The sequence below is a fragment of the Triturus cristatus genome, chromosome 1_2, assembly GCF_964204655.1.
Source record: "Triturus cristatus chromosome 1_2, aTriCri1.1, whole genome shotgun sequence".
NCBI classification, from domain to species: domain Eukaryota; kingdom Metazoa; phylum Chordata; class Amphibia; order Caudata; family Salamandridae; genus Triturus; species Triturus cristatus.
Window position 1 is genome coordinate 746507503 of NC_140580.1, and position 23475 is coordinate 746530977.

At 40.0% G+C, this 23475-nt stretch overlaps 1 protein-coding gene across 1 annotated transcript in view; it reads left to right on the forward strand.

The window, feature by feature from the left end:
• Positions 1 to 22708, forward strand: part of EFHD2 (EF-hand domain family member D2) — a 116990-nt gene extending 94282 nt beyond the window's left edge. Inside the window, exons 3-4 of the mRNA XM_085608666.1 lie at positions 1040 to 1174; positions 17479 to 22708. Of these exons, the coding sequence (XP_085464792.1) occupies positions 1040 to 1174; positions 17479 to 17613 (270 nt within the window). The 3' untranslated portion in view covers positions 17614 to 22708. The remainder of the gene's footprint in view (positions 1 to 1039; positions 1175 to 17478) is intronic.
• The last annotated feature ends 767 nt before the right edge of the window (positions 22709 to 23475 follow it).

A 23475-nucleotide genomic window follows, 5' to 3' on the forward strand; every position in this document is an offset into this window, starting at 1 on the left:
ATTCAAAAAAAAAAAAAACGCTCCGCTGTAACTCTGGCGTTGAAGCACACCCAGGAGGCACTCGGCCCCTTGGGTTGGAACCCAATGAGGAAGCATGCCACCAACTAGTTGGTGGGTGATGGTTCTTTTTAAAATAAGGAATTTTTTCCTTTTTTCCCCACATTAAGCAGTAATCCATACCCGGAATTTCTCCTTCTTTGTTGACTGTGTTAATATTTAGGGGACTAGGAGTCTGCTGTTATAGCAATGACCACCACAAGAACTATAATACCAGCAAACCAGATCTAACTGAACCATACATTTAGTGAGCATGAGAGGCCGAAGGAGGGAAGTTGAGATAGAGAGTGGCTGAGATTGAAACAAAGCAGTTTGGATGTAGATCAAGATTGAGGTTGCACATAGCTAGGTTGTTAGTAAAATACAAGCACATTATGTGGTGCAGTGGGGCTCTGCCTTCCTTTGGTCCTATGTGCCACTGCACCTTCAGCGGAAACACTTTGTGGGGCAACTTGGGGCTGTCAGTAACTGAATGTGTGAAATCTATATTTAACAAAAATTTTGTCAGATCTGTGAAATGTGGAAATGTTAATAGGTAGGACATCCTGTGGGCGGTATGGGGTTTGGTGTGTTGCTGCAGGTTGTATTGTATTCACTAAATTATAACATTAGTTCATAACAATGCAGTGTACTCTTCTGTATCAACAGCATTGTCCAACCGCCCAAGTTTTCTATTCCTCTATATAGTCAGTTCCGTTTGGGTGGGACAAATCTGAAATGCAGGATCATATCCTTGTAAACAGTGGGCAAAACATGGATGTTCTGCTGGAAACTGCATTTTCTGTCTTTTCCCCCACGGAGTAGTCTTCAGCTTGGTGGAAAATTGTCATGTATCTTATTTTATTTGGAGATTAAGTGGGGGACTATAGCAACATGAGATTATCGGTTCTCTTAGCAGACTTAAAACTGAGTGCAAATAGTTTGAGTAATGAGGTTGTTTTAAAAAAGTTCTTTTATTTTTTTATTTTTTATCCATCCACAGTTTCTCTTAATTTTCCGAAAGGCGGCAGCAGGAGAACTGCAGGAAGATAGTGGGCTTCATGCTCTTGCAAGACTGTCTGAAATTGATGTATCGACTGAGGGTGTGAAAGGGGCAAAAACTTTTTTTGAGGCAAAAGTAAGTATATGGAATAATTTGAATATTTTAAAACCTATGCACATGATGTTTTTTTGTACTTTTGTTTGCCTTGCTAAAAGGGATCATTTGAAATGGTAATTGTTACAAACAGCTGGTATTACTTTATAAAGGCCAAATCGTCGATTTCAGATGCAAGTATCGGATGGAGAGTAAGTATGTAGCAAATACTACAGATCGAATAGGCTAATAATCAAATTGCATGCATTCCTCCCATCACCTTTTGTGTGTTTGTAGTAAGTGCGACAGTTATGCCCAGGCGTGAGTCCCTTGATCGCTGTGCAACTGGAATCAGGCTGCACTCAACTGATGATCCCCAGCCAGGGAGAAACCGTTCTTGGGTTTCTTGTTTTCCGATTTAGAGAGGACCTGGCTAATAAAGAAAATGACTGAGTCTGATCTTGGGTTCCATGGTGGATAATTGAACGATGGGTTGAAATGCTACTCTGCATGATTGACAAATTGCACTCATTCCTCCCATCACATTTTATGTGTTTTTAATTAATTCAAAGAAACCAGGGCAGAAATGTTGGAATTAACCTGGAACTTGACCCAAACGAGGTTAGGAAAACGTATTAAAAAAAATCAATCAATTGAAAATGTAATGTATGCCATGCTGCTTGTTTTCCCTTTGTAGCAAGGGCCATGAGCAAGGTGGCTAATGCCTCTGTTCAGGAAATTTGGGTTTCAATTAGGTAAGGATATTGTGTCACCAGATTTTTACTTGACTGAGACGGTGATAAGTTATATTTGCTGCCTCAAGTTCTGGTAAAATAGCATTTAAATGTAAGAATGAAATGATCATACTACTCTAGGAGGAACATAATGTGGTATCCAAACTAGTCTTCTTAATAATGGGTCCAAAATTGACTAAATGTTTCAAATAAAATAGTATTCTTATACATGGTGCTGCCTACTGTCTTAATTGTTTACATCGTATTTTACACATGCTGTAGTTAATTGTGGTTCATGCTTCTTACGAATCACTGATTTTAAATATAGAATTAATTGACAGACTTACTGCCTGAAGGCTTTGTGATTAGGTACATCAAGAGACTAAGTAACGGGACAGTTTTGTGGCTGTTCTCCGGGCTTCCATTAAAATATGATGCTACATAACAGGGAATTTCTTCCTTTTTAAATTTTGTCAAAGAAGTACCCAGCAAAATAAATTGGTTTGTTATTAACCCACAAGTTCAATTTACCATTTTTTTTCAACCAGATGTACAGGGTAGATTCTGTATGGCTAGAGGATTCTGCTCATGGTTTAATCCTGGAAGACATTGCTGTCTGTTGGGTTTGTCCTTCACACACAAACTCTTGCCTCTGCAAACCAGTACCAGTGCTTGATCTCTTATACCCCATCATGTTAAGGGACTATTCACTTCTGTAAATTGCGTCTGGTCCCATGACTCGCCATTTTGCACTGAAGTGTTTGATTCAAAGGTTCTTCTTGGAATTCCCTAAAACCCCTTGACCCCACACCAAATGTTTTGATTGTGATGATAAACCACCCCTGCCTCATTCAGTGAAGTGCCAAAGACTGGTCTGGGGGACCCTGAGGATTCAGTGGAATAAGCTGACTCTCTTGCCCAGTTTTCATCTACCTCAGTGAAAGGATGTGTTAAATCTGCACTTCCCTGCTCCTGGAGTGGCCTCTGTCAGCCATTCACTTTAGCACAGCAGGGTGTTAGCCACTGCAGCAAAGAATTGTATACATACATTTGCAGTCTACCTAGGGGCTCTCTAACAGTAGCATAGACCTGGGAAGCTGGCAAAAATCAATTTTCTGTGGCAGTGAATTTTGACTGTGATAATTAAGCTAAAAGAATTATTTCAAGAATTTTAGAATTTTCACTCCCAATGTGGGCTCAAAGAAGATTCCAGGCCTCCTTTACATCGCTTATTTCTCCCCTTCCTATCCAAAATAAATAAAATCTAAGAGTCTCTTCCGGTACCCATGAAGCTGTTGCTGCTGTTTCTGAATTTACTCTTCAGGAAACATCTGCCAATGACTGCATAAAATTCATGTGTTCTCTAGTACGGACCAATAACTTATTGGGCAGCCTGCTGGCTTTGGAGAAAAAAACTCCCTCAAACCTTTCAACAATCTGCTGACTTGCCAAAAATCCTTTAACTTCTGGTATTTTCGCACCAGTTTTACGAATGCTATTTGACCATCGTTTGAGTGATAAGACCGGGCCAACCTCATAAAAGCAAACAATGGGCAAGAGCTCTAAGGAACATTACGTTCAGGATCTTGCCCACATTAGCAATAACCTTCTTCCTCTGTCCCTAATATGACTAACCTTGATGACCGTGGCAAACTTTCCATCCATTCCATGACAAAATTGCTTGTCGAAATCACTTCAAAACCGCTCATAAAGTTTCGCAGCAGACAATCCAATCCTTGGCTTATTTGCTCCATTAACGATGAAAGTTCAAACTAAGGGTAGCAGAGAGATCATGGAGAAATTCTCCTTCCATAGCCAACCTCAAACAGTCGAGGAAGACTAGAAGTGCGTATCACAAACACATCCTTTGTGCCAAAGCCAATCACTTTAAATCACAACTAGACCATGCTAAAAGCAGACCGAAAAAAAATCTTTGAAATCCTCAAACAGCAAGCAAACCACTCCACCAACCAGCATTCTATACCTAGGTACTCACTCCCCAGCGGTGCGGAGTTCTGTACACACTTCAGAGACAAAACAAGAAAAATTGAGCTAGAACTTCAACTCGCCCTATCAAATACACATTTTTCAACTCGGCCCACTTCCTCTCCATGTTTACCGTTGGTGAGCTCTTCTCACTCAGGATACAGGGAGTATACTCCCCAAAAAATAGTACGCCTTGGAATACCTTCTCTTTACCAGATGATGACAAGCTATTCAAAATTATAACCTCTCTGAAACCTTCAAATCATTTCAATGATCCGCTGCCTGCCAAGTGCTTCAAAGACCTTAGATTCTTTCTGCTCCCAGTCTGGTCTAAGATTGTCCATGAATCACTCATGCAGGGCTTGATTCCTGACTGCCTCAAAATCGGCCAAGTCACCCCATACCAAAGAAGCCTAATGCAGTCTTATCCGGTCCTAACAACTTCAGGCCAATTTCCAATAGCATGACTTTAGCCAAGCTACTTGAGAAATGCGTTCATAAACAGTTTAAACTCCTGGACTAATTCCAATTGGGTTTCAGATCTGGACACCGTACTGAAACTGCCTTTACACACATCGTCTGACTCCTTGATTACTGGACCAAAACGAACTCTGTCTTATACTTCTCGATCTCTTACCTGCATTTGACACTGTCAAACATGACCACTTAATTTGTCTCCTCAAACAGGATGGGGCTATCTGGCCCTGTTTTAACTTGGTTTGCCTCATTCCTACATAACAGAACGCAAAGAATAAAAATCAACCATTCTCCATCTAACAGTACGCTGGTGTCAATTGGAGTGCCCCAAGGATCCGCACTCTCGCCCACGCTTTTCAACCCACTTGTGGAACCCCTCACAAATTCTAAACTGCTCAAACTTACAATATCACATATACACTGATAACACTCAATTATACCTGAAATTATCGTCACCGGAGAACATCCAAACTCTTAACACTTCTCTTCTGAAAACTCAACATTGGCTAACTCACAATCACCTTATACTAAACACGCTCAAGATGGAATTCCTCCTGATTGCTCCCCAAAATCAATCAGCCCCCATTCAAGACTGGCTCAAACTACTAACGGCGCTCAACTGCGCTCCTCATGTTGTGGACTCCACTAAATCATTAGGCATTACTCTGGACAAACACCTGAATATGCAAAACCACATCAGTGCAACCACCAGAGGAGCCAAACACCAACTCAACACATTAAGGAAACTCAAACCATTTCTGCCGACTGATGACTTGCAGTTAACAGTTCAATACCTACTTGTTTCCTGCCTAGACTACAGAATTGCAACCTTGGTGGGTCTACCTAAAGCCCGACTTGCCCCACTTAGGGCTACCTTGAACTCAGCGGCCAGACTCCTCACTGGGTCACGAGAATAAGATCACATCACACCAGATCTAACCCAACTAAATTGGCTCACTGTCAAAGCCAGGATCAGGTTCAAGATAGCCTGCCTGAGACACAAAGCACTTCATTGTAACACTCCAATATACCTGACAAAAAAACTCAAACTATCTGGTCTGATCCGGACCCTAAGAAGCTCAAATACTCTACTACTGAAACCACATGAACTCAAGAAGAAAACCTACAACCGGGCCTTCTCCAGCCTTGCTCCAAGAATATGGCACGTTCCCTCCCCAGCCCCCACTACCACCCACAAAATCAGAACTAACCCCTCTACTGCCTCATTCAAAAGAGCAGTCAAAGGTTTGTTCGTGAAAAGCTGGCTTCAACTATAGACTTGTAGTTACCAAACTAACTTTTATCTCATGTTCTTACAGCCGGGATCTACCTTCCAACCATGCTACGCTTTGTTTTCTTATATCTAATATGATCACCCTATGTCTACTTAACTTCCTTTATGGTTTGCCTACATGTACAGCGCTCTGGTACCCTGACGGGTCATGTTCGCGCGTTATAGCAATTTTCAAATAAATAATAAAATAAATCAAATCTATCCCCCCCCCCTCCCCCCCCCAATTTTTGGCTTACCTGTTTTTGCTAGCTATAGAACTCTGTGAACCTTGCCCCTTCTAACCAGTGAGAGAGCCTCTGGGCTTCCTTTTAACATTAGTAAATCAGTGTGCTCCTAATTAGCATATTCAACTTGCTTATAAGTCCCTAGTATATGGTTCAAAGTGTTTCCAGGCCCATAAGTTAAATGTCACTAGAGGACAGTAGCACTTATAGTACCATCCACTACAGTGACAGTGTAAAACATGGCTTCAGGTCTACGAGTGTAGGTTGACTATAGCAGTGTAAAAACTGCAGTTCAACCTGTCAAATTAAAACATTTTGATAGGTCAAAACCTCCTCTTTAAATATAAATAGGTCACCCCGACTCAGGCCTTGTAGTCCGTTTGATAGAGTGCATGGTATTTAAAAGTAGCGGGGTTAGAAATTTAGGGGCTGATAACGATATCGGGCGGAAACTTTCTGCGCGACACAGACTCGGGTCGGTGGGTTTCGCCCGCCCGATTACGCTGCGACTAAAACACTGTTCGTTCGAATTCCCATTGTTTCCTATAGGAGCTTGTGTTTCGCCCGACAACACAGGCTCCTATGGGGAAATGGGATGTGTGCGTAAAACCCTGCACCCTGTCGCTGGCACCCCATGGTGTCTGCCACATAGGGCAGGGTTTTACAGAGGGAGTGTATAGGTACCAGAAGACAAAAGAGGTACGGTGTTCCTGGGTGGCAAGTTGACCACCTGGTGAGTACTCCGAGTGGTGGGGAGGTGGAAAATACCTCCTTTCGAAAATTGCACCTAGGTTCCAGTCTACTGCGACCAGTGCCAGTTTGTAATTGTTTATGAAGGAATATTGCCAAGAACAAAGTTGTATCTCACATTTCCCTTATTGAATTTTTGTCATTTTGTTAAATTTTTCTTTATTTTTCTAACTTGGTTTAGGATTTTTGTTTTTGCATTTTTACTTTATTACTGTTTTGATAGTACAGAAATAATTTACACATTATTAGTTAAGGCTGCCTGCTCTGAGCCATAGCTACTAGGTGGTTGAGCTCAGTTTGGTTTAGCGAGTTTAATGGTTAACCCTCACATGGGTTGTGATTATTTCTTCAAGTGAGTGTTCCTCCACCTCAATTCATAATCCAGTGTTGGGTAGGTTGAAAAAATGCATCTTGGACACAAGTTAAAGTGGTAGATGTAGCAGCACCATATCCTGAATACCCATCAGGCTGGCTTCTGACCAAAACATGGTAGCGACATAGGCTTAGTGAAAGGGTTAGAGCTGTGGTTCTTAACCTGTGGTATGAGGACCCATGGGTGACCACGAGGCCTAGTCATAAACTAAATTAATAAGGTATAAACCAATAAAGGGGCAACGTTAAAAACATTCTCTATATTTGATTGTGAATTATACAAAATATCTCAATATTTAAAGATTTGTTTGGTGTACACTGGTTTCTGTATTTTGGTGTATTGTTTTGATCAAATTCTAGAAATTGCTGAGGCCGTTGATTTCCCCCAGTTTCAAATGACTCGGTGGGTGTCCCGATATTCCATTAATTATATTTATTGGGGGCCCACAGACATCAAAAGATTAAGAACCACTGGGTTAGAGTATGTTGTGCAGAGAGCATTTGAAAGGAGTTTTTCATAATGTGTATGTCTAACCTCTTGGCAGGCTTTAGTGTATTGTACATAGGCTGCTTTTTCTGCGTTTCATATTCAGAGCCTCTTGTACTGGATATACTGAAATACTGGACAGTGTGTCTTTGTTTTGTAAAATCATTCTCATCAACTGTGTCCAGATGGTTTCATTAAAGCATTCAATAAAATATCCGATCTGGATGATAGTATGGTATGGTAAAGTATAGTATGATACCGAGTTAAATGTCAGCCTTGCGCCATTGTAAGGAGTCGTACATCGGGCGACTCCATGGCGCAGAAACATTTTTTTTCCATTCCCAGACTCTCTAAATTAATGTGTTCTGCGACTTATGCCTTTTGTTTTGGTGTAAGGGAACAAGCTAGAATAACACCACTTGAAAGGGGATTTGTCACAGGAAGGCACAGGAATACAAAAGTAGTGCATTGGGGTCAACTTGTTACCCTAGATGAGGAATCTTGGTCCTACTTAAAATGCTTTGCTTATAATTCCACAAAATGGGGCGTAATGTGCTTTTTTACATCCCTCTTTTAAATATCTGGTTAAACAGACTGCGAGGACCTTCAAAAGTATTGATTTGTAGGCAACATATCTCAGTCACATTAAACTTGACCTCCACCTGTTCGCTTTATTGTCACAATGCATATAAAAAAGCATGTGTCAGGGTAGTAGGTGAAGTAGATAATTTTAAGTTCTAAACCTTCGTCTTGCTATATTTTCATGACTTGTTTTAGGTTTTGCCTCCTCGGATACTTTTTCACTACTTTGGTGAAAAGCCTTCTCTGGTATTTCTTTTCTTTCATCTCGAATATTGTTTGATTCTGGGCTGCTTAACCACTATTGTATGGTGAGACTCTATCTTTCAGTGATCTTAATTACTAGTGAAGGACAAGGCGTGGAGAGTCCAGAACACTAATTTCCTCAATGGCAGCTTCCATCTGCAAGTTGTCCAATCAATAGATTATTTTGTGCTCTGAAAGAAATCTCTCCTTGGTAGGGATTCCATTTTGTACCGGCTTCTGAATTTCATTGGCCAGCACTAGGAGCTCCAATTTCTGTCTTCAACCAGCCTGTTCGATTTGTCCAAGAGATTTTGAATACTTTGTTCACTATATCCCAGGAAGGATGAAGAACAATACAAAGTGAAACCTGATACTGGGGGGCTGCGAGCAGTGACAAACGTTTGTGGTGGTGTTTTAGAACACAACAGCAAATAGGCAGTTGTATTGCAAAAAACAAAAACTTGCTAGTAAGGCTAGGTTTGGGTGACGGGCCAAGTGGGATATCTGATGCCCTCCGCCACTGCGGCCATTTGTTATTTGTGTTGCCTTCTGCTTTTAAGTGCACTATCATGGTGACTGTTGCAATGGCTATCTGTAGCACCAGTCTTAGACTGTAACAACTTTTCATAGTGTGGACGGACATTTAGGATCCTTCATTCCTTCGTTTTTGTCTTGCCAGCAAGACTAGCAGTATCGACTGCCTGAGTTTCTAGGTTAAGATCTAATAAGCTTTACTCTCTGGTGCTTCTTCTGAGTTGGTAAGGTTCCCGGATTCCACTAAGTCTATAGTGTCTGAATGGGGGACATTTTTTGTTCTGCTTTTCGGACCACTTTCTGAGATGAGGTGATCTGGAGTGGAAGCTGGGACTTGAAAACCACCAAACCCTCATACAGGAAACATCTGTGATATTTTTAGTTGATTACTTGCGTTTGGGCTTAGATGAGTGGTTAACCTTTTGAGCATTGAGGTGACTAGTTACCCCCTCTGTAAGTGATTGCTTCTCCACTCTCTGACCACTGTGCTTTAGTAAAAAGCATCAGCTGGGCGTGCATGAACTATGATTCACATTATTATAGCGCTGCAAATGTGAAAGTTATTTTGGTGCTTTAGTTCTTGGAGGTTAGGCTCTTGATATTGCTACTGGCACCCTTGAGTCCTAAACCTAGGTGTCTGCAACCAACACAAAATGTTCCAAGATTCCAAACTCTGACCACAAGAATCGGGCACAGAGGTAAGTAACAGAACTTGTGTGGAGCACTAAGAGAATGAAATTCAGGGTGCAGGTAGCTTACTGATTGACCATTGGGGACCAATGACTGGATGGTAGACAAAGAAAAGTGCAGAAAATAAGGAGGAATCCACTGGCCCACTGTAGATCAAAATCACTGGGTTTCCCATAAAGTCAATTCGAATCCTAGTTGTAACCAGGCCTGCTGAATCAAGGTAGATTATATGGCTTGGTGTTAAGGGTTAGCTGCCTTGACACTATGCCTATAAGCAAATGCAGCACCAGTCCTGAATAACTGCTGGCAAGCACAACCTTTTTACATCTTTATATACAGTCACTTACCATCTGCAGGGAAGCCTTGTTGTATGAAGGGTCCTGGTGTGAGGTTGTGCCCGACACCAAGGTAGCATTGGACAACGGATATTGGGATTTAAAGTGGTGCTATTGTGATTCAAATAGTACTAATCTGCTACCTCTCTGTCACACCAGCCTGCTACATGAGACAAACTGTAAGAAAGGGAGAGCAAGGTACACCATGGTCCAGGGCATGTGAGCACGTCCCACGTTTGCATAAACGCAACTTTTCTTTTCCCTTTTTTTTTTTTTCTTTTTCTGCTCACGTTTCATTTTGGAGGTTAGATTTTATTTTATGTGACCTGCAGATAGCAGTAGACCTCACAATGCAAGTGAAGTGGTCCATCAAAGCCGGCATATCACATCAATGTGCTGGAGATGAGAGTAGTCCAACTGGCCCACAAGTGATTATTGCTGGCAATCACTTTACCTGCATCCACATGAAGTGAACCATGATAAAGTATTCTCAACAAAATATGAGAAACAAGATGAATTATCCTCTAACGTGAAGCACAGACAGTCTGCACTGGCTTCTGTCAATCTAATATCAACAATTCATCGGGTAGTCTCCTGAAAATGAAGGTCTGCAAACTTGTGGGTGCTAAACATCTTTGTTGCATTGGAAGCTCCCTTTGAAAGCTACTCGCCACATAAGAAAAGCAAAACTGCACAACCATGTTCCTAGAAGGGCATTGCAAAGAAAAATACTCTTGTAATTAATCGAATAAAGACATTTGTAAAGAGGTCTTCTGATCCTGCTACAGCCAGTTGAATATTCGCCTGAAACAATACACGAGGACTTGCACTCATTGCTCCATTGTTTTTCCACCTATACCTTCAACCACAGGGGAGACGTGTGCACAGAATGTCTGTCAAGATCCTATACCCCACCTGCCATCTCTAAACTGGACTCCTGGCTTCTGAGTATCTTTATGTGGCTTCCTGAATGTTTTTGATTCATGCATAACCACCTTGAAGCAAAGCAGGCTTCAATAGTCTCGTGTTTTTAGTTGAACAAAGTTCAGCTGTCAGGAGAAACAGGCGTTCCAAAGAACTTGTCAAGAACAGACCATACTCCCTCTCCTTCTTTATTTGCCCAAAGCAAGCTTTATTAAATTGATGTGCATTTCTGCACCTCAGAAGTCTTTCTCAGGCATTTGTTATTATGCCAGTGACCAAATATTTCCTAGAAGGCCAAAACACCTAAATGATGGGGCCACAGGGAGGGTGGAGATGTCCTTTAAAACCTATTCAGAAAGTTGACACCAGACATTTGTCTTGACTTCTTAGTGGCTCTCAGCTTAAAGAGGAGGGCAAGGGACTTCAACCAGTGTTGCATGAAATTGTTTCTCTGTGGGATTTATCCTTCTATTCAGCCAAAGGGTCCTCCTGATTTTCATATGAAACTATTTCCTTACCCTCTTATTTCCCCCAAACCTGTTTTTCCATTAGTGAGGCCCGTTCATGCCTTAATGTAAGAGCATTGGGATTGGGAAAAGGCTTTCGGCATTTATAAATCTTTGTCAGTTCTGGGATCACAATGATGGGCCCTTCTCTTACCAGTTTATTGCTAAATAGATTGTTACTGAATCATCCCCTTGCACCAATAGGCTAAGCCGTATTCCACAAGGTGGCAGTCGAAGCAACTGCTTTTGAGGAATGCACCAACCCCAGATATTTGCAGGGCTTCCTGGTTATCCATTAACATTGCTTTCATTACTGCATACCCTTCCGAAGTCTGCACTTGTAGGTAAGGCTTTTTTGTGCTATCTGTGTACCTAGTTTATCTCCTAGTCTCCTACCGTCAGTGTATGTTTGAAAATATCCCATTCTCCCTCGATTGAGGAAGAAATGTTACTTTTAATTATAGTTCTTCATTACATGCTTTGTCTGAATTTGTACATGTGCCACACACATCTCTTCAAACAAGGAACACTGCTTGGTTTGGTTGTCAATCTGATGAGATCCTTTCTCAAGCTTACCTCCAGAAATTGTATACCTGCCCTAAATGGTCACCTTGATGGTTGAGTGCAGGCTTTCAGATTCCAAGTATGTTTCCAAATATGTTTAAGCGTAAGTATCTGATTGTCAACACCTGCTTTTTCATTTTAAAATGCATTTGTTGACTGCTTTGTTTGAATTAAACATGCTTGATCATGCCATATATGCTAAAATAACAACGTTGCCATTTAGATAGATTTTCTTTACTAACTTCTTGAAAAAAAAAATATATATATATTTTTATCCGGTGATATGAGATTTGATAAGACTGCATTCTGATAGCATTTGATGGATTTATCCAGTTATACATATATTTTTCACTAAATTAATGTTAGAGGAAAAAGAAAATAAGCTATTTGCACATATTTATATGGAATTTTAATGGATGTATATGTTTAAAAATGAAATGTATATGTGATATAAAGATATGCATGTGGATTTAGTCTTAACTGTACAAATCAACGAAAATGTAGTCTTTCCTCTGTATCTATGATCGGGTGACCTGTGATGTCAGTCAAGGGGTGTGCTCACTCTAGAAAATAAAAACCAAGATGGCATGTTTGCATTTTGCACGTGAACAAGGGCTTTTCAGCCCGAAACGCGTTGTGCTGGGTGTAAATAAACTAGACTTTGCCTGAAGTTCTGTGGGGTCTGCGCCTCCTTCTTTGCCGTACCGCCGCTGTGTGGGAATCGGAAGTGGCAGGAGCAGTTAAGCTTGGATATATATATATATATATATATATATATATATATATATATATATATATATATATATATATATTCACTGAAAAAACCATAGGTTTCACACATGTTATAGTTAGCGGAAATTTTACTGATAAAAAACCAGTGAAATTGCCCCGTTATAGTTAGTGCTGGCAACTATAACTCACGCGACCGCAATCCTCTGCTGATGCTAATACTGTATTTAGACACTTATTTGCCCATGTCTTCTTCCATACATTTTTAGCTATACATATATTACAAATATTTTTTTTTCATAAAGACACATATGTCATCAGCAGAAGATTGCGGTCGCGTGAGTTATAGTTGCCAGCACTAACTATAACGGGGCAATTTCACTGGTTTTTTATCAGTAAAATTTCCGCTAACTATAACATGTGTGAAACCTATGGTTTTTTCAGTGAATTTGCAAGGTTTTTTAAATGCTAATTCCTAACTATAACGTGTGTGAAACCTATGGTTTTTTCAGTGAATTTGTACGGTTTTTTAAATGCTAAGTTACTTTACGCCATTCGAGGCGTGCGCGCCCACTTAACGCAGTTCGTTCCGTGCACGGTTTTTATCAACTTTAATAAGCCCTGTACATTTGGTGGCCTTCGGCCACCAAAAGCACAGGGGGTGGGGTCAATGTGGATAGTGTTTTTTTTATTTCGATTTTATAATTTCATGTTGCCAAAATTTAGGTTTTTTTTACCTATTAATAAGCCCTGTACATTTGGTGGCCTACGGCCACCAAAATCACAGGGGGTGGGGTAAGTGTGGTTAGTGTTTTTTTTTTTGTTTTTTTTTTTTTTTGTTTTTTAACCGTACGCTTACGGTAAGCGTACGGTAAGCGTACTCTGCGAAATTGCCGAAAAAAAAATAAAACCGTTTTTGCTCTTGGAGGATGTTTGGGGACTCCCTCAACATGACTATGTGGGAGGGAGTTGTCAAAACAGCGCCGTAACATGTTTTTGGCCATCATGTTTGACAAACAACACTCAGTGCGAGAGACAAAATGGCGGACGCCGCTTCCTGGTTTCGGCCGATTCGAATGTTTACTAAGATCTAAGAGCCAATCAGAATCGTGCTCGCGCACGCCACCGTACGCTTACGGTAAGCGTACGGTAAGTGTACCGTAAGCGGGCTCAGATATATATATTGATTTAAAGGCTATTTTCTCAGAATCTACTGAACAGATTTACACCAAACCTACAAAAGGCACTTCCTTGACCTAGGGATTACCTCTCTGCCAAATTTCTAGTAATTCTGTTCAGCCGTTCGGGCTGTAGCTCGTTCTAAAGGTCCTATGGAAAAATGCATGGGAAAAACGCGTTTTGGGACCCCCCTTTTATCTCAGCCCCCGCTTGACGAATCCCCCCGAGACTTTCAGGGTAGGAGCGGAGCGTAGCGCCCCACCTATTTTGAGAAATTCGCGAGGATTCATCGACCGGCGCCAAAGTTATTCAAAATAGAATGTTGAGGTTTTCCTATGGAAAAGGGGTCCTAACTATAACTACCTACTGGCGACCGCCAGTAGGTAATATATATATATATATATATATATATATATATATTACCTACTGGCGGTCGCCAGTAGGTAGTTATAGTTAGGACCCTGTTTCCATAGGAAAACCGCAACATTCTATTTGGAATAACTTTGGCGCTGGTCGACGAATCCTCGTGAAATTTTCAAAACTAATGGGGTGCTACGCTCCGCTCCTACCCTGAAAGTCTCGGGGGGATTCGTCAAGCGGGGGCTGAGAAAAAAGGGGGGTCCCAAAACGCGTTTTTCCCATGCATTTTTCCATAGGACCTTTAGACACAGCTACAGCCCGAACGGCTGAACAGAGTTACTTGAAATTTGGCAGAGAGGTAATCCCTAGGTCAAGGAAGTGCCTTTTGTAGGTCTGGTGTAAATCTGTTCAGTAGTTCCTGAGAAAATAGCATTTAAATCAATATATATATCTGTGGCAGCTTACGGTGCGCTTACCGTGCGCTTACGGTAAGCTTACCATACGCGTACGGTGCCGTGCGCGATTCTGATTGGCTGTTAGATCTTAGTAAACATTCGAATCGGTCGAAACCAGGAAGCGACGGCCGCCTTTTTCTCTCTCGCACTCTATGGGGGGGGATGAAAAACAAAGGGTGAAAACATGCAAAGGGGCAGGTTAAACAGCAGCTCCCAACCACCTAGACTTGATCAAGGTGTCCCAAAAGAACCCCCCAAGCAAAAAATTCAATTTAATTTTTTTTCGAAAAAACGCAGATTACGCTTACCGTACGGTAAAAATTAATTTAAAAAAAAAACAGTATCCATACTTTCCCACCCCCGTGTGCAAATGGTGACCGCAGTGCACCATTTGTGCATGGCATATAACTCAATTGAACATCTAATAGATTACCTTTCATAACGAAGGGCATAATATGTTATCCGTGAGCGGACGGTGCGCGAAGCGCATCGTGCGTACATTGCCCATCCAGCGTAACGTGGGCACGCGGTGCGCTACGCGCACCGCGTGCCCACCGTGCGTGCACGGCACTAACTGCGTAAAGTGGGCGCGCGGTGCGCGAAGCGGACCGCGCGCTCACTGTGCGCGCACGGAGCGAACTGCGTTAAGTGGGCGCGCACGCCACGAACGGCGTAAAGTAACTTAGCATTTAAAAAACCATACAAATTCACTGAAAAAACCATAGGTTTCACACACGTTATAGTTAGGAATTAGCATTTAAAAAACCTTGCAAATTCACTGAAAAAACCATAGGTTTCACACATGTTATACTTAGCTGGAGATTTTACTCATAAAAAACCAATGAAATTCCCCCGTTATAGTTAGTGCAGGCAACTATAACTCACGCGACCGCAATCTTCTGCTGATGACATATGTGTCTTTATGAAAAAAAAATATTTGTAATATATGTATAGCTAAAATTTAATGGAAGAAGACTTGGGCAAATAAGTGTCTAAATACAGTATTAGCATCAGCAGAGGATTGCGGTCGCGTGAGTTATAGTTGCCTGCACTAACTATAACAGGGGAATTTCATTGGTTTTTTATGAGTAAAATCTCCAGCTAAGTATAACATGTGTGAAACCTATGGTTTTTTCAGTGAATTTGCAAGGTTTTTTAAATGCTAATTCCTAACTATAACGTGTGTGAAACCTATGGTTTTTTCAGTGAATATATATATATATATATATATTCCTAAATATTGTAGCATTATTATCGGGAAGGTATATATATGTATGTGTTTTTTTGTATTATTAGGTTCACTATTAACTCCACATCAGAGTAACTTGACCTATATCGTCAAGGTACATATATGCGGCAGTAAGCTTAGTAAACCTATTCATATACTTAATGTCACAATATTGTGGTCCTTGTTATTTTGGTCACAATACTTTGGCACATTGCATTTCCCATCCAGTGTTAAGGTAAGTATGCCTGTGCGGTCAATTGCCTAGCAAGCATCCTGACCCAGCCTCACGTGTCTGAAGTGATTCATCTTCATTGAACCATTTAGCTGAAGAATGTTAGTCCTTCCAAACAGCTTTTCTCCTTCACTTACCCATCTGTACTCTTACCTCCGTTTTACAACTTGAAGAGCTTATCATGGCGAATGGTGTGACTTACTGGCCGTCCTAAAAGCAATTAGTTGGTAATTAAAATGTCGACTTGTGCAATCATTTTATAGTCTTGCACTTGCTACTTCACCTGTAATAGTGGCCATCTTCTCCAGATAGTTATGCATTTGCAGGAACAAATGTATCTGCTTTTCCTTAAGTTCTATTTGTCCATGCCTTAGATGATTTATTTCCTCACCAACTGCTCAATTTTCTGGTGCAATGGCCAACGACGAGGCTTCCTTTTAGTAATAAGGAGAAGGGTATGCCAATTCAAAACTGTTAAAATGACTGAAAACAATTGTCAGCCAGATATACATATTTTGAAGAAAGACATGTCATAAGGTCTACTTATATGTTGTTGAATTGCCATTTCCTACACCCCTTCCATTTGACTTGCCTCCGTCCTGTGGCCCGCAACAACCATCTTAAATAGCAGTTTGGAAGCCTGTTATAAAGCAAACATGCCACTTAATTTCGCAGATGAACAACACTGCTATGATCCCATTGTACAAACGTTGCTTCTTCTATTGAAATGTTTCGTAGATGTTCCTCACTCAGAAAATCACACATTCTAGAAGTGGGACATATCCTGGACTTAATGTCTCAGTGGAATCTAGGAGGGACAACCCTACAAGTCTAATGCGCAGAGGCCATAGTTCGACTTAGTCTTAATGTCATTCCACTGGCTCATGACCAGTCTTGACACTACTAGTAGATCTGATACCCATAGATCCGTACCCTACTCTGCTGACGTGGTGCTATACAACATTTGTGGATGCAGAACATTATGCATGCATGTCTCCTCCACCTAAAAGTTGTTTCCTCTACTCCTTCACCTCAAAATAGACTTTCTGAGATTCAGGACAGTTCTGAAAATGCATTTGCTTCAACCAGCTGTAGGGCAGAATTACTGGTGATTATCCTCTGAAGCATTGAACTTCCACCAGATCATTAGGTCTCTGGGCATTTGAGGATCCCATCTACAGACCTACTGATACAGTCCTAATTCCTTCCCACCCGAGGTAGAGAAAAAACTGTGGCAGTCGTGGCTGTATATTCAACCCATAAAACACCTAAATAAAATAAAGGATAGAATATTGGCTTGATATTCAGGATTTGGAGACAGGGGGCTGGAAACTTTATGTAGGCGACTAGCAAACTCAAAAAACCATTACATTGCAATTGCCTGGCACATAACGCCAGGTAATTATGTTGCAACCTTCTTGGTCCATTAATTGCTTACTTTCGGTTTTTATTTTTTTTTAGGTGCATGCTATCAACGAATCCAGCCGTTTTGAAGAAGAGATCAAAGCTGAACAAGAGGAAAAGAAAAAGCAAGCAGAAGAGAAAAAACAGAGGAAAGCAGCATTTAAGGAGCTCCAGTCTGCTTTTAAGCCATGATTTTACTCCTTTCACAATGATAGATGAAAGTAAACCAATATTAATTCATACTTGCAAACTGGTAAATGGACCAATTCTGACACATTGTACTCTTTAGCCACCGCTGCAGAACAGTACGTTTCTCATAATATATATTTATAATCTGCAGACCAAGTATTGAGTATCTAGAAAGTTTTCTTTGACTTCCTCGCAAAAGCCATCCGCTAAAATAGGAGTTGTTCATCGGTTTGTGGTGGTTAAAAGGATGCTGTGAGAGGTTTTGGAGGTGTTTTCCTTTGTATGTATATGTCATATATGTTTATCATGCATGTGCAAACCTAAAAAGGGAGTAAATAGAATGGTCAAATTGACTTGGGATGTTCGTTGCTTTGCCAAAGACTTAAGCAGTGTTGCAGCATTGGAACACATTTTACACATCTTTGATATGCACTAACTTAAGTATCCTTTTTATATATTATTAAGAGAAAGGATATTTTAAACCATCTTACCTTGCAACTTTTTTCTCCATTTCTCCTCTGCCTTTCTATTTTGTGAAGACAAGATTGAGGGATTAGCAATACACTAGCATCCTTCTGAGTCTGGTCCACATCTGTCTATGTGCAATGTAATGGAGACTGTAGAAGCATTGCCAAAAATAAATTGAATTGAAGGAGAAGACGGAGGTGCTGACAGCATTTCTCGATCTGCTCTTCATATTCCTAAACATGAGAACATTTCTACCAATGTGTTAGATCCCGAAACATGCATATGGGAGGCAACATTTGTTTTAAATAGATATTTAGAATTAACATTTTAACATGGTATAAAGCACTTGACTAAAAACACCCCTTTAAAATACTGTCAAAAATGGAAAACTAAGGAAACGGCACAAACCTATTATTTTTAATACAGGTAAATGACTTTTTGGTGTGTTGAGGATTTCCACTCTTCGTGTTTTAGAGTATTGCCAGTTAAGGCTATTAATTGTTCCACTCTATGAAAAAGGATCCCTTATCACAGGTGTGTTATTTAGGAGTCTGTTTTTTTTACTAAACCGTTTTTGAAGCTGATCTAGTTCACTGTTTTTTTTAATGCATTACATCTTTTCACTTTTTTCTTGAAGTAGACACAAACATATTTCCCAGAAACTCTCTCCCTAGTGGTCTTTTATTTTTAGTTTCTTTCTACGTTGGTGGTAAATTATCTTAGAAGGATGATCACATAGTTGGTATGGTATCTTCCAGACTCTACGAATATAAAGCATTGATATAGAACAGTAGATCCCACATAGGTATATTGAGAAGGCAGGGGGAGTATGCCAGATTGTTGAACTAGGCCTTATTGAAATGAGGAAATAACTTTCTATATTCAGGTCAGCCTGTTCAAAAGGGCTAGCAGTTATTACTCTGCACCAGGGTTTATTGGGACCCTCAGTCACTCGATGTAGCCCTTCTGAGAAACCGTGCCATCTGCGCTGTTCCCTCTTCTAATTGCCTTTTTTTGTAACTGGAAATATTTCCTGCATATCATTTATTTTGGAGATCTTTTCGAAACATTAAATTGCTAACTGAGGAAATGTGCTGCGGAATACTGCACCTGGAGAGAGCTATTTTCATGCTAATGAATTCAAAGAAGAAACCTAAGTTGGACAGTTATGGTTGCAAGTATGTGGCCTCTGCTGAAAGGTGTTATACCAATGGTGTAAAGTGGGTTCTGAAAATGAGTTTTCAACCAAACAAATGTTATATGTTAAAAATTTATACTTTCAAGTTTTCTGTTCACTTAAGAAAAACACCCAGGCCGAATAGCATATTGCTCTTTTGATTCCTGGACATCTTCTGGCACAAATTGCAGCTTTTTAGATCCTTGGGTTTGTGTTTCTAAAATAATACATTTACAGTGGTACGTGGCTCAGAGATGTGTTAAAATATTTTTATGAAGATGTACTTTATATATTGAAAATGAAATCGCTTAATTGTATGATATGTACACATCTAAAAGTAATCTTTTAAAATGAACTGCAATGATGCTCTTGTTTTATAGTGAGGCATAAATAGTCTATACTGAAAACGGCAAACTGTTGTATACTCTTGCCCTGTTTTCCTTATGATTGCAGTCATTGCATGCAAATATAGAATGAATGGCTTGGTTTATCTTCATATTATTTAGTTAATGAATGCCAGCAGCTGTTGAAGCAGATCACATTTGTATCACTACAGTGTTGGTATCCAAAACCTACAAGATGCCAAACCGAAAGATTTACGGAAGATAAAATATTTTTGGGGAAGTTATTTTAAAATTGTGCAGTCTGTAGATGTAAATAAAGTATTAACCCTATGTTAAAACAATATTTCTAATAAAAGAAAAGACGACACTCGCAGAATTCTGTGAATGGTGCACATTGCCTGACTGTAATCCAGTGACATTGGACTTACTTCCTACAGTATTTTCATTTCGAATATTAAGAACCTTTGTACCACTGCTTGAAACACCTAATCTCAAAATAGACCTTCTAATTTGTGCCTAGAATGCAGTTGTAATCACTTTCATCGAGAATGTTGATAGCCATCCCTATATTCCCAGAGGTTGTGTTGACTTTTGATCTCCCTCCCTTTTGTTTCTGGTTTACTACAATGTATACAATGTAATGCATAATCTATTGCAAATCATAATTTATTGTAAATTGCCTTTTGAAAAATGTGCACGTTAAGGCTAAACACATTACTTATATTTTTACATAAGCAAAAGAACAACATATATTCATATTTTATAAATAAAAATAATCCTTTACTGAATATGTTGACAAAGGACTAGTGCTACAAAGAAATGTGCATATCATTGGTTTAACTATATGTGCTATGAATTTAGTGACGGAGCCATATTGCATAGTTTTATTTTTATGGTACTTCAAAATGCTGCTAACTAGAAGTGGCCAATAATTGGTCAGATATGACTGGATCTGCCATTGTCTTAGGTACAGTATCTGTTATGAATGCTCCCCAAGTACCCTTAATCTTGGGATGAAACTCTGGTACTTGTTTTAGCATCCAATAAACTCTTGCTGTAATGGAAATATATTTAGAAGGACCAAAGTACATGCATCACCTTTATCATGATCTGTGTACTAGCCTAAATCTAGTGGAACAAAAGGCAAACCATGCATACTAACTCAGTTTTCTAGGCTGCTTCTTTATAAGTATAGTAGAAAATTAAAACATTGGTGCTTGTAGTGAGCTGCTGAAGAATAGCTTTTCACAACACTGTTCAACGTATATTAATATGAATGTGGACACATTTATTGTATTTGTGATTTATAATTTTATGTCTTGTTTGATAAAGTAAAGCTAATGCTCATTATCTTTCATTAGGCACTCTACTTAAATTGGCATTCACTGAGTGTATACAGTAGCTATAAGACTTAGCAGTAAATTCTGACTTCTGAAGGTTTTGCATTTAAGGCCTACTACAGTGACTCATCAGGAAAAAAAGGGCAACACTGTAAAATCTTATATATTTGGTCATTCTTGTACAGTCACAGTTGGCTAAATAAGTTTAGCACTTTTTATTCTGTTGATTCTTCTGCTGGTGTGTAAGGGAGGAGAGATTAATTACCAAGCTTTTTATGGTGCAAGCCACAAGTTATCTTTTGACTAGCTCATTTGACATCTTTGTAAGCTGTAATGTTAATTTGATGTTCATGGATGATCCATCTGTTAATTAATATTGGTAATAGTAGGGATCTCTTAAATTTAATGATATATGACTTGAGCTTCCGGTGACAGTGTGTTAGTCCGGTAGAAACATGTCAAAAATTGAACATACTGCCTAATGTAGTTTCATCGGTCACCACTTAATCTCCATCCCCAGTGTGTCAGGATAGGGGGATAGCACCAAACTCTTCCTACAAATGTCTCAACTCTTGAAAATATTGTGCCCGTAAAGGGGTCTCTTAAAAGTGAAGGCCAATGCAAATATCTTGCATTTGCAAATCTGGTGCAGCCGCTTGATCGTGATAAGAGTGTAAGCCTGTCAGCCTTTTGTTGATTTCAGCAACTCCAGGTCCAGAACCAAGACTTATTAAAACTATGCTGCAGGATCTATCTTTGGCTCCTCTAACTCTTTACATTGATTTTCAATTTGATTGAATTCATACATCCTATTGTAAAAAGGCACCCATATTTTCAGCTGACCCAGTTCCAGTGTTCTTCCGCCTCCTGCCAAAGTTCAAAGTAAAAACTCTGATTGTGGCCAAATTCAGCCAAATAGTTGGGAGCCTACAAAAGGGTTGTAAGGTCTTTTGACTGTCACTGAAGCCAGATCCCTACCCGTTTGATCAGGGGGCTAAAATATAGTTGTGTTAATTAAAGATTTATGACATTTTGACGTGGAGTACCTCACCGCCTCTTAATAGTATAAAGGAAGATACTATAATAATAACTTTGGTTGCTTTTATGCCAAATTCTTTCTGATGACAGGCCATCCAAGTGTTACTGGAGAACAAGAGATTTCCAAGTTACCTGCTGTGATCTTGTATCTACTGTCTTATTCAGAAGATGTGACTAATTAAATGGACACTTGCATATCTACGCAGTTTTTTTGATTTGATGGCATGCAGTACTTGGTGCTTAAGCTTTTCAGTTTACTGTGTTTTATTTTTAAATATTGGGGAACATCAGTTGCTAAAGCAGCAGTGCATCTATACCATTATGGCAGCTTCAGCATGGAGTAAGAGCAGTTAACCTAAAGGCCCATGTACAGTGAATGGATAATTACAGAATTATAAATCATTGGGTGCTTGTGTCACATTCCTCGGTGATTCACTTACAGAAAGGTCCTAACATGAGGCTGAACTGAAACTGATTGCAAAATCTGTGCTGCTTTTCATGCAAATCAAACTCAGAAATGATTTAAAGATTGTGTTTTTTCTGTCTTTTTTAAAACTTAAATCTCATTTGATGATGGACCAGTGGTGAGCTTATATCCACGATCAGTTATACATTTCTTGTTAATGGCATTCCTTTGAAACGAGCATGTGAATGCATGGGGAAAATTGCTTCTTTTAAAACCTATATATTTCAGCAGAACGTTTTTTCTAATAAAAGCCACTTTATATATTCTTATGTGTGTTCCTTATTTTGCATTATTGCATGTTACGCAGGGACTACAGATCTGTTCTTGCATATTTTCCTATTCAGTGTCTTTGGTCTGTGATCGCATCACAATAATGATTTAGATTAGAAGCTGCTTGAATTGTTTTTGAAAAACGGAACTGTAGGAACTGGGGTCACCAGTCCCCCTGGGGGGTAGCTTGGCCCGAGCAAGTAGGCACCCGACGGCTTAAGTGTAAAGTGACCATACAGCACACACATCCACTGAGACAGGAAACGCACGCAATGAGTGACACCACTCCAGTGAGTGTGAGTAAAAATCAAATCGCTTTTATCTAGATCAGAGTCCGGTATTTATCAAAGCATTTCGTTAGAAATGAACATGGCATTTCATTAGAGCGCTAAACATGGCATTTCATTAGAGCGCTAAACATGGCATTTCATTAGAGCGCTAAACATGGCATTTCATCAGGGCATTTCAGTAAGACTGAACATGTCATTTAAGGCAACTAATCAACTTTAGGCAGGAATAAAACCTTCTGGCAGGTAGGGGTAAACATTTCCTCCACCCTGAGTAGCTTTAGCAATATCCTTAGGCCCAAAATAACCTGCACGTCAGGTAATCGATCAGACCTTCATAGGGCAGGAGTTAACAGGGCCATGGACAGATCTATTCCCCGTTCTTGGGGCACGTGGGGGCCAACAGGGCCCAACGATAGTCTTCCCCGGGGGAGGGGCGAGCTCCGGGCCTCTCTCTGGCCTTCCACCCTCCTCC